The sequence below is a fragment of the Hippopotamus amphibius genome, chromosome X, assembly GCF_030028045.1.
Source record: "Hippopotamus amphibius kiboko isolate mHipAmp2 chromosome X, mHipAmp2.hap2, whole genome shotgun sequence".
In the NCBI taxonomy this organism is placed as follows: domain Eukaryota; kingdom Metazoa; phylum Chordata; class Mammalia; order Artiodactyla; family Hippopotamidae; genus Hippopotamus; species Hippopotamus amphibius.
In genome coordinates, this window is record NC_080203.1 from 107,912,585 (window position 1) to 107,925,501 (window position 12,917).

A 12,917-nucleotide genomic window follows, 5' to 3' on the forward strand; every position below is an offset into this window, starting at 1 on the left:
CCTCACTTATTTTAGGTTTTTATCTTATTTAATTCATGGGCTAACCATCTTGAATTTTAGAGCATCTTCTGTTTAATTGCTTAGGTTAAAGGTTTTATTAGAAAATTTCTAAGTTACAGCTCAAATAACCTTAGGAATTAACTGTATTCTTCTGCTACCTTCAACTAAAGTAAATGTTTGAGAACAGGCCTTGTGTGTATCACTGCAATTGGTTTTATGTTGTAAATTCATTTATCTATGACAACATAAATTGTTGTGGACACTGAAAATTTAAGAGACTAGAGCTGAGTTAACTGTTGGAACCGCTCATTCCTTATTTATAAAATGAAAAATTTGGTCTAGGAAGATCTCTGTAGTGTCCTTCTAGTTCTAAATGTTTATGATGCGTTTCTCTTTGCTTAAAATTTTATATAAAACTCTGGAGTAATTAGTGAAGAGTTTCCAACTATCTCCATTACATGAATCTCAGAGTCAGATGGAAGATGACAATAAAAATAAAATTATCTTCCTATTAGAAGACCGACTTCTGAAATAGTTACATTTCACTTATCGTGAGTATGTAATTAAAATACCATGAAGATAAAATACTCAGCATCTATATGATAAATCTGTTGTCTACTGACAATAAATGAAATAACACATCAATAAAAATATAAGTTTTTTCTGTATGGTTAACAATCTTCATCCCTCATTAAATAAAGTGTTCCATTACTTCATGTCAGATGGTGTGTAGAGGAAGGTCAGGTGGATCAGAAAAAATAAATTTCATTGCTTCTTGAACTTTTGCAGATGCGGTTAATTTACACAGGTGCTCAGATTCTGTTTAATATGCATCCTGAAGCCAACATGTATCTCTTCTTTTTGACAATTTGTACAAAAAAGAATTTGAAGTGAGGGACAAAATACATAAACAATTTTATAGAATAAACCTTCTTAACTATCATGTAATATTTTGTTTCAAATAGAAGAATGACTTTTATATCCTTTGAATATTGACTCTAATTGTGCCCATGATTCTAATGTCAGTATCTATTCAAATAGTTATATTGCCTTAATATCAGTATCGAAACAGGATAGTAATTGATATTACAGTTTAGTTACAAGCCACTCTCATGAACTTGAGCACTTCCTATATGCTACATCTAGCTGTGTTAATTCCTCTGCCTTTGTTCATGAGATAGAGCATTTTTTAGCCTTTTGATTAATAACCCAGCTTCCTTTGTGAGCACCTGATCTTTTACCCCAGGTTTCTCATAAAGTTCAACATATAAATCCTTTCTGTTGCTTAGAATTGTGAATCCTTACACCATCGTCAGGTATTTGTGCCTTGTGCTACCATGCCTGTGGAGATAGTTTTAAGCCTGGCTATCAATGATCAGCTAAAGCTGTTGCTATGATTATGCAGTATGTTTTAAACTGTAGAACTGCAATCCCTCCATGCCCATTAAAAATCAGTGATCACGCTAAAGTTCTGTATGTATAAACAACACAACGAGAAACTCTGATCCACATTTGTCAACCTGCCTGAAATTTTTACCTCTCATCTATAAAATGGGAATAAACTTAGTACTTACTCTTAGGGCCATTGTGAGGTAATGATAGCTGCCACTTAGTAAGCCTTTACTGCAGATATTATTTTGAGTATTTTAAGTAAGATAATGGATTCAAAGCACCTAGCATAATGCGTGAAATGTGCACAGGGCTCTATAACTGGTAGCTGTTATTACAAGTATTTTAATAATAATAAAAATGATAATAAGATGAATTACATAACTAATTTTTTATAAGTTGAATCTCTTTTAGTAAGGTTCTTTAAATGTTCAAAGAGTATCTCACAATACCTGTAGAACTCTCTAACGTCAGAGAACTTACAAAGTCAAGACTATTTAAATAATTAAAAGGTGCAATTAAGAATATAGGCCAAACTGAAAGAAAGATAACAGCACAAAGTTAATTTAAAATGTAAGAACAGGTGGTAAATACAACTAGTTGCCCATGAGAAACTGGACACGGTGGAAAAGAAATGTTTCCTTTCATTACATGCCCTTTTACATTCTTTAAACTGTGCTTAAATGTACATATAGCTCCTTTTCAAAATGTGCATTTTGAAACAAATGGAAAAGAAAATGGTAAGAAAGATTTTCATTGTTTGAAAATAGTATGGTTTTTCTAGACCTACCCAAAGTATACGACCTTACTGCAAGAAGATATACACCCTAGAACTAACAAGATACTGGGCAAATGCTCTTCCAGTTTTTCTCATAATAGGAAAAATGTAAATTTTGGAAATTAACCTATATCACTTTATGAGTAAGAAAGTTCAGTGTAGAAAAATTTTCTCTGAACTTTTTAGTGCGTATTACTAATATGTATCGAGAGTACTTATTGTGTTCAAACATTATAATAATTTAATTATTGTGACCAGGATGGGCTACATATTTTGCGAGGCTCAGTGCAGAATGAATATGCAGGGATTCTTTACAAAATTATTAATTTCAAGAGGGTGACAGCAGAGCCTGACACCAAGTATGAGATCCTTTTGAGTGAGGGGACCTGGGTGACTACATAAGTTGCACGCCCATGAAGCAGGCCTTGTTTGCAACACCCTTGTGAGAGATACATTATCATTGCTGTTTTACATATGAAGAAAAGAAATCAAAGCTCTAAGAGAGTTAAACAGTCTACTTCAAAAGTTACAGGATGTGAACTGTGGACCTGGTGTTTGAGATTTGTGGAGCCTGGTTCAGAGACCCCCACTTTCAATCACTGTAAGAGGAACTAGCTTCCAAACCTAAAGACAAACAATTCTAAACTAATTCTTTTCCATTTTTACTGGCTACTTAACTGACAGATCAAAGGGATAGCATTTAAAAACAAATCTATTTTGTTTTCATGAAGACATTTGCACGCAATGATTTTGCATCCTTGTATTTTTCATATAAACTCACCTTGTCTCACGATTATTTGTGTGGCTGTCACCTTCACTACTATACTGTGAGATCCCTAAAAATAGAGATTCCATTGTATTTGTTTCTGGGGGTCTTGTAGTGATACATATTGAATAGATGTTAGAATTTAATTGAAACATTGTGATTCAGCTGCCAAATAACTTATGCAATTTTAGATTGCTTTAATTGAATATGACGTCCAAAGCCAGGAAATCTAGGTTTTAGAGCACCAGTCAGATTAAATCTCGTTCTAGCAAGTACCTTGTATTATAGAGCTTGTTTACAGTCAATAACTAAAAGTGATGGGGAAATTTAGTATGTGACCAGTTGTTTTTTTATTCTGGAGTAGGTTTTGAAAATAATTATTAATTTGTTATTTGTAATGAATTATACCGTATATTTACAGTGTCAGTGCACAAGATGTTTTCTTATTTCTTCATCTCAAAGGAAATGAAGTAGTAATTTCAAATGCAGTACAGTGATGATTATAGTATAGAACAGTTACAGATCCACGTCTGCTATTAATTCGTTAAGAATTATTGTTTTTCTTTGTTATAAGGCTTGCTATATTCTTAAATGTATTTTCATAGTATATAATGTTGCCATTTCTCTTTCCGTGGGCATATCTGTCCAATTTCATAATAGGTATCAAAGAGAAGATATAACATTTTAGACATTAATTTCACAGCCAAATATTCAGTAGCACAAGTATTCCGTAACATTAGGTATAACTGCAAAAAAATAGCTTTGTATCTTCAGAATCTCTTCATTCTGGTGCCTGCACATATAAAAGTAGAAATTTTCCATCTGAACAATATTTTCTTCAAGCCATCATTATATGCAAAAACAATTTGCCCATGGTTAAAAAATATTACTCTGAAAAAATTAAATGCTCTTGTGATCCTACTTAAAAACTCTGTGTTGCTTTTGGTTAAAGGTAAAATTAATTTGATCATGTAATTGTCATTTTGTGTTGAGTTCAATTAGGTTTGAGGTTGTATTTTAAGCATTTTTGAAAACTATGTTACCTTCTGCTTTCATTTTGGCATAACTTGTCAATGGACTATATAATTATTGTTTGAAGCTCAGTGCTTGATTCTGAATAATGAATCTATGGAGATCTTAGAGAACATAAAACCTGTGCTTGACACATGTAGAAACTTGATATCTCTGATGTCTTTTTTTTTTTTTTTTAAACTCGGCTACCAAAATGGAAGTCCCTAAGCCTTGGCATATATAAAGTTGTGGCTTGCACAAAGGGTAGCACCTTCAAAATGTATTTGTCAAAAGCAATTTTTACATAAGACATCATGGACAAAGGATTTCATTACCACATGTCAATTCCTATTTGGAGGCTGAAATCAGATCATGAGGCTTCCCTGATTTCCTCCCATTGAGGGAATCTGTCATCATGTGTGAGGCAGGGAGGTTCCCCCAAACCTTTTCCTTATCTCTTGGCAAGTCCAGGAAAATCAGTAAAACTAATCTTGGCCCCAACCAGATCTTCGGCTCTGTGTATGTTTAGTACCTACTTAAAAGCGGATTCAAAGCAGGCCTGTTTTGGTCTCCTTGGAAATAGACCTTCCAAAAAATTTGGATTACTGGAAGAGTAATGAGTAACATCACAAGAGGTAACTTTTTAGTCCTAATAACTGGAGGACTGTGAGACAGAATTGGTGGTTAAGGCAGGAGGGTGTCTCACCGTTTTGTGACTTGTCTGTCTGGTAATGCCTGTGTACTGAGGGGATGGCCCCTCACAACTTGGGTCACAAATCGTATTTCAAGGAGTGATGATCTATGTCTAAAATAAATCTTTTTAAAGTCTGAACACAAACTCAGTGTGATTCTAAACTGAGAAGAATTGAACGCTAACTTTGGATACTCAAATATTTTAACATATTCACTATCTGAAGAGTAGCGTGCATTTTAGCATTTGAATAACATGCAGCTTAAATGTATTTCTGGACTAATAGGCACTTTATATTAATCTCTTATTGTACTTTTAAAGGACATATCCCTTATTAAAAAGTCATTTATTACACAATTCATTTTGTTTAAAAAATTATAGACTGTAAATAATCATATACATGATAACCAAAGATACATTCAGTGAACTAATAAATATATACAATGTGCCAGGCATTGGAATTGGTGCTGGAATATGTTAGCAAAATTTACATTAGTGTTGTAAACACTTTAAACAGCATGTCTAATTAAATGTCAGAATGGCACCCTAGGTTTTCCACCTTTGCCCCTGTTATTTCCCATAGCTTGACCAATAAATTGAAGAGGCGCTAAGTTTACTTCTGGTTTTGAGATTACTTTCCTTTGTGATTTCAGTCAACATAACTTAAGTCAGATAAAACAATTTGATTTGGGTTCAATATGGTGCTATTTTGATCTGGAGGTCAATTTACCAACAAGCAGGAACAGTTTCTCATTATTTTCCTTCACCACCCTGAGCAGTCTTTACTGAAGTCTTTCAAGCAATGTGTGACCTCTGTTTCAATACTCCTTGCAGATTTCACAGGCTGTCACCACCACTCAGCCATCACCAACCCAGACAACTGTAATGGAAACGGTAACTATGGTGACCACGAGGGAACAAATCCTGGTGAAGCATGCCCAAGAGGAACTCCCACCACCACCTCCCCAAAAGAAGAGGCAGATTACTGTGGATTCCGAAATTAGGAAAAGGTGAGAAGCTTTTGCTCATGGCTTTATCCTCAAACGAAGAGTAACTGTTAAGCAGGAAAAGTCATTTACAGCTATTTCGATGGCAGTGTTTTTACTTAAACAGTATTTCCAGAAGCCTTGGGTGCCTATAATGTCAGTTAAGTTAGTGAGAAAAATTATGAAGTAAGTTTTAAAATCTGCCCCAAGCAATCCCTATGCCAACAAAAACCAAACGCTTCATAGAACTACGGTTTTCTGGCTTGAAAGAAGAAACCACAAGTGATGACTTGCCATGCATGCATTTTATTCTGAAAGTTTCCTTTTTTCTTATCAAGAGCCTGCTCGTTCAGTGCCTACTTTTGCATTAAATGCCTTTTTTTCTAGCATTGGAAAGGACATTTTCATGAAGAAGAAGCACACCTATAATAGACGCGATCCATTCTGTTAGTTTACGAGAACATAATGTCTCAATCTGCACGTCCTAAATCAGGAGTAATTACAGAACAGATTTCCTGTTCTTTGATATTTATAAAGTCTTATCTTGAAGGTGTTAGAATTTTTAACTGATCTTTTTGTGGATATTCTCAGCTAGACATTGTAGATAAATTAGGTATTATGTAAATCAGGAGATATATTAAAATGATGGGGATAAAATTTTATAAATGCAAAAGCTAGCATGAAAATCATAAAAAATGGCACAATTTCCTTTTCATGCCAATTATTATAATTCTAGGATTAAGAAAGAACATTAAAATCTGCCTTACGTTTCTAAGCAGCATATGTTTGGGAACGCATGGAACACTTGACATTAGACTTTGTGTATAGAAGGCTAGGGAAGCATGAGAAGAACACATACCTAAAAATAGCATGTCAGATGTTTTAGGCAAAGGAAGAAACACCTAGAGAAGTTATCAAGTATAGCATTTGGGACTTTGAATGCTTCCCTGTTAATCCATGACTTATAAACTACTTTCATAATTCCAAAATAGACCACAGGGCTTTTCTCCCTGGTTGGAGCTGCTTGGCTGAGTGAACCCTCTTGTCCAGGGCTCAGCAAACTAAAGCCTACTGGCTCAATCCAGCCTGCTGCCGGTTTTTGTAGGGCTCATGAGCTGAGAACTGTTTTTACCTTTTTAAATGGTTGAAAAGAGTCAAAAGGAGAATATTTCATGACATGAAAATTATCTGAAATTCAAAGATAAGTGTCCACAAATAAGGTTTTATCAAAACCAAGTCAGAGTCAGTCATCTATGTATCATCCTTGGTTGCTTTCACATCACAAAGGCAGGGTTGGGTAGCCGTCACAGAGACTATATGACCTACAAATTCCCAAATATTTACTACCTGGCCCTTTACAGGAAAAGTTTACTGAGCTTTGTTCCAATCAAATGGTTCTCAGAATCTGTGAATATTGGCATTCTATTTGGAGCAACTGCTTCCAAGAACTCATGATGGTGGTTGACATTTTAGCATTCATTGATGGAGAAAGAACATGACAGCAAAAATAAATCAGTAAAGCTCTTAATGAATTTGCTTTTTATTAATCCTAATAGCATGACTATTAATTTAATGCCTTGTTAAATATATGTCTACAGACAATGCCTAGTGGGCACATAGATTTATGGATTCTTTGCAAAAACCTAACAGCTCTCCAACAAGTTTCCAAGCAGAGCAATATGGAAACCTAGTTGGTTTACCCTCCTAATGTGTTCAGGACCGTCCTAACATGGATATTACCAGAGCAAGTTGATTCCTATCAATCTCTATCTTCAAAAGCTTATTCTTGGCTCCTGTTTGGAGAATGCATTTGGTTAGGAAAAATGTGTTCTGAGCACTTTTTTGTTTTCAAGACAGCGTGACTAGTGGTGAAATATTTTGTCTCCTAAATTCTGTGTGTATCGTATTCTCTCAGCAATTTTTGTAAGTGCCTGGAACGAGATGTCTAATTGGGAACATAAAGAAGAATATGTTACTTAAATAAAAGCTAACACTTATTGAGGATTTTATTATGTACTCAGCACTGGATTAAATGCTTTGTCCGCACAGCTCATTTATTCTTCCCACTAACCCTAACAAATAGGTATGGTTATTATTAGTATTATGCGCAGCTTCAGAGGGCCTGAGCCAGGATTTCCACTGAGGTAATCTGACTACAGAACCTGGACTGTGTAGTAAAATGTTTCTTTAGTAGATAGATAACAAAGGTGATTTTATGTCTTGGTTTCCCTGAATCATCCCAAATTATACATTTTGTCCCAGCATAATTATATAAAGCATCAACTGTCACTCTCAGATGTGTCCTGATTTGGACAGTAGAGTAAGTAACACGGGCACTCTTTGTAAGACTCTAGATTGATAACTTTAGACTGAAAAAAGAGAGCACATGAGCAAACATTTAGGAGCATTTAAATTCAGTAAGTGATAGTTGTCTACAGGATGGGATTTGGTTAAAATATTCTAATGGGTCCAGAGGCGTCATGCAAACAGGGCTGAACGCATCGTGGTGGCTAGTGTTCCTCTCTTGTCCCAGGTGAGAACTGCTAGTGTTTAACTGTCAAGACTGTAGTCTTGACATTCTATTGGATGCTGATATTTTAGAAAATGATCTCTTTTTTTTTTTCAGCTTCTCTGACACACTACTGGTTCAACCTCTGCTACTCTTTACCTGACTTGTTTTCACTTTTGCCTAATTCCTATGGTAGTATGTCATAAATTCAAATCTTTTTGCCCTTCTGACTTCTTTATCTGAATTATCTCCTCTCATTGATTCAAGTCCGGCTCTAAATGCATGACTCCCAAATTTCATAGCTCCATATCTGACTCTCTCCCTCAAATTTCACTTTTATATCTTTAAATCTGCGATCTGGGTGCTTGTAGGGGTACATCTAGGCAGTGCTTCACTTTTTATTTTTCTCAGATGCAAACATTTGTTGCCTCCAGTTACCCACACCTAGTTACTCAGACACTGCACACACATTTTAGTTATTAAAACTCATTGCCTGTGTGCCTCAAGAAGTAGCAAATATGGGAAAAATCATGGACTTTGGAATCAGAATTACTCAGGTTTGAAATCTGCCTGTTTTAATTACTAGCTTATGATCCCAGGCAAATTACTTAATATCTGTGCCTCAGATTCAATATCCTCACTTTATTGAACAGTGACTGTGAGGATTAAGTAAGACGCATTTAATACAGTTGCCTATAAGGTAGTGAGAATTCAATAAATGCAGTAGCTGTGATTCTTGTTTGCTTCTGTGGATGCAGTGGAGATAGAGGCGGTGGTGGTGGCTGAGGTGGTGATGATAGTGAAGGTGATGGTTGGTGGAAAAGGTAGAGACAGTGGTCATGTACTATTGGTGAAAAAAAATATTCCATGATAAGCATCCTCTCAAGCTTACCAAATATGACAAAAAAGTGCTTTTTCATCTTCCTCTTCAAAACAGAATTTACCACCTGACTTCTCCATTTCTATCAATTTCTCTTTCCTTTCTCCTTAATTATTAGTATCATTACACTATATTATTGGGCAAGTGTCATTTTACTCATTTTTCAATCATTCTAACTTCCAATGCCATACCCTGAGCCATATACCTTCCTGTGGCCAGATTTTCCTCCCCTCTTTCTGATTAATCTGTCGTAAACTAATATATCTAAATGTTGCTTTCATGCTGACCTTCCAGACTTGAGATCCCCATAATTCCAGTTATCCCCACAATAAAACACAAACCCCTTCTTATGGTATAAAATATTTTTCTCCCACCAATTTTATGTGTAGCTTCCCCCAGATCTTTCCACTTCATCCAGTACATTACATTCTTTTTTGCTATATGCCTCAGTGTTTCCCACATACATTTTTTCTCATCACCAATCACAACAAAGGAGTCCTGTTATCAGATTTTTTATATTTTACTTAGATTCCATATATAGTACCATGCATAGTACAATAAATAAGCAACAGATATTTGTTGAAAGAGTAATAGAGTTCAATTAATTGTGATAACAAAACTGATTTTTCAGTAGCATTTGAGAATCCCATCTACCTCTTCATGGAATTGTTCTTAATAATGAGCAAATGAACATTCTAATAATTGTTAATATTCTAATTTTCCCCATTTGAGTAAACATCATTGTTTACTCAAACCTATTAAGGGATTTAAAATTCATCTTTGTACCATACTGTAGTTTCTTAATTATCTAAGATGCATTCAGTTGATTCCTTAATAACGATACAGTTTCTACACTTGTCATATTTACTGCATAAATTGTCCTCCTTACACTAAGATATACGAAAGTGCTTAATGATCTTGGGTCACAAGGTAATTATTTCTAATAGTAAATTATCCCTGCAATTCAGTGGTATTATTTTACATATAGGTAATTATCAGAGTATGGAACTCAGACGGTTAAAACTAGATCTATTACATAGTTAATTGGGATTTATCGAGGAGATTAGTTCCTAATCATGTAGCAGTTATTTTAAGAGACTTTTCACAAAAGCGTTCATGTATATTTTTGTATCAGGCAGGTGAAAACAATGGAAAATTGAATTGTTTTTTAAGTAAATGCTATCTCAATAAAGATAAGTTTTTTCAGCTACAGTGTTAATAAATGAGTATCTTTGACCTCAAGGGAAGTATAGAGACATTTAGAAATACCTAAATTCAGAGGTATTCTCTCTTCTTCTAGGTAAGCAGACAGTCTTAAGTTTGCTTTTTCTTGCTATATCCCACATGCTTGCTAAATGGTGGAAGAAATTGCCTAGACAATTATGTACCTGGATACTTATTTTATTTTCCATTTTTCAGCTTGTGTTTTTTTTTCCTTTTTTAATGTCTGCTGCCTCGATGATGTTAATTTATGTCACATCCTTGGCAGGATATTAGATGTGTTAGATAAGACCTCTCTTTTTGCAATTTAATGAAATTAATGCCTAAACTATTTTTCTTTTAGATATTTGTTTTAACTTGGACTCCCAAACTGTAATCTGGAAGTTGTAAACTAAAACATTTTAACTTATTCGAAGAATCTAATTAGATGATTAATGTGTCTAAGAGCTAATTTTTTATTTTCTATATGATAAATTGATCCTAAAATACTTGGGGTGTTGGACTCAGTAATAATATATTTTTCCATTGGCATTGCCCAGAAAAATAAAACTTTGCTCCTTTTATCTAAGGAAAGTAGACTCTAGACTTGTCCACGGTTACAGGTTAATTGAGGTCCAGAAAGGTTAAGCAACTTGCTTTCAGTTGCAAAATAAGGACTAGTGCTGAGTCTCCTAATTTCCATTCCAGTGCTACAGTTGCAATGCCCTACTTCTTTTTATGTATTAGAATCAAATGACCTTGGTCATAAACTCAAATTTCAGTTTAGAAACTATTTTTGGTGAATAATGGAAACCTTACATACCATCTTCAGATGTTCCAAAAAGATAAAGCTCTTAAAGCTAGTTTGTCATATAAGTCAACAATAAGTCAATAAATATGCTTTGAAGAATATAAGAATGTTACTTCTAGAGGCATGCTAAGTGGCCAGAGAACACTTAGAGCAGTGATACTCACAGCGCAGTGCATGAAACAACAGCATCGCTTGAGGGCTTGTTAGAAATGCAGATTTGGTGGGCATTCCCCAAACTTGCTGAATCAGAAACCCTGCAGGTAGCCCAGGAATCTTTTACAGTCTCTCCAGGTCATTCTTGATAAGCCTTAAAGTTTGAGAACCCTTGCCCAAAAACAGAGGTACTCATATTTTAGCATGTATCAGAATTATCTGCAGGCTTATTAAAAAGCAAATTACTGGTCCCCACCAGAGTTTCTGATTCAGTAAGTCTGGAGCGGTACCTGAGAATCTTAATATGTAATGAGTTCCCAGGCGATGCTGATGCTGCTAGTTCAGGACCCACATTTTGTAAATCAGTGCACTAGAGCATCGTCTTAGTTTCATGCTGACTCTTGCTTCTCAATTCCCCAAACCAGTCCCAATGATAGGAACCATTTACTCCAGGCTAGGCTAAGTGATACTACATAAGATGCCACACAAGATGATGTCCCATATTATGACATCTCTAGTGCTCTCTGTTGAAATGATCTTTTCGTATACCTGTTTAACCTCCTAGACTCAAAGCTTCCCCAGGCCAGGGTCCATATCTTACTCCAAACCTGTTATGGGACCTTCTGATTTGGGGATGCCCAATACATGTTGCGAATTGAAATGCACTATGAGGGGAACTGGTCCTATATGATGTGACACATAGCTGTGGATGTCTAGCTATAGCAGTTGTATGAAAATGTACTCTTCCAGAATGCAAGGCACCAACGGATGCAAGCCGAGAGGAAGATAGAGCTATACCCCTAGAACCTTGACGTACAGTTTTGTTTGTTCCCTGAGTGAAGAAAATGGTAGTCACAATTACTCATCTAAAAGAAGAAGCATGGCTGAATGCAAAGAAGAGTTGATTTTTAATCAGAAGATGTGAATATCACTATTTCCTTACTTCTGATTCTTTCCTTTATCCTCTCATGCTCTACATTAGATGCTGAAACTGCTCTCAACATGGTTGCCAGAGAACTCCTTAATTGTCAGATCCAAAGGTCACTCTCCAGTTTATCCTTCTTGAACTTTGTGCTGTGCTTGATAGTGGTAATTAGTTCCTTCTTGAAATTTTCCTCTTTCTCAGTTTCTGGGACATTGTTCTCTCTTGTTACTTTTTTCCTCCTTGCTTTCCAACTATGTCTTCCCATTCTCTTCTTCCTATCCCTTTCATGTTGGTCTCCAAAAGACTCACGTGTTGCCTTTATTTTCTTTTCATGACACTTTCTTTTCCAGGGTGATATCATTAATCTACTTTTATCAGCCATCTATACCTGCTGTTTTCCAAATTAATATCTCTTGCTTAAGCTCCTTCCCGATGCTTATACCTGTGGCATCGAACTGTTTTTTGGGCATTTCCACCGGGACTTCTTACACAAATCGTAAATGAGGTTCTGCAGTTTAGACTACTCATCTTTAGAGACTGTCATTCACATCATAGTTCCTAAAAACAGCGCCTTCAGGAGTTGTGCAGTGTACAACCTGTGCAGCCACTCACAGTGGTCCTGATATCTGCCACCTCCCTAAATCCCTTCAGGTATGCCTCTTCAATTCTCTTTAGTGTATTTGTTCCTTTAAATCCAGGCTGCCTTCCCCCCTAGTTCAGTCTCTGATGGTTTTCTGCATGAAATTCTTAACTGATTTCTCTGCCTCTACTCTCACCCTTCTTATCCATACTCTTCACAGCCTCCTGAGGGATATCTG

At 35.6% G+C, this 12,917-nt stretch overlaps 1 protein-coding gene across 5 annotated transcripts in view; it reads left to right on the plus strand.

Moving 5' to 3' along the window:
- DMD (dystrophin) overlaps positions 1 to 12,917 on the plus strand; it is a 1,940,210-nt gene that overhangs the window by 572,128 nt on the left and 1,355,165 nt on the right. For all 5 annotated transcript variants that reach the window (XM_057717394.1, XM_057717395.1, XM_057717398.1 and 2 more), the window contains one exon: positions 5,470 to 5,645. In XM_057717394.1, coding sequence (XP_057573377.1) covers positions 5,470 to 5,645 — 176 coding nt within the window. The remainder of the gene's footprint in view (positions 1 to 5,469; positions 5,646 to 12,917) is intronic.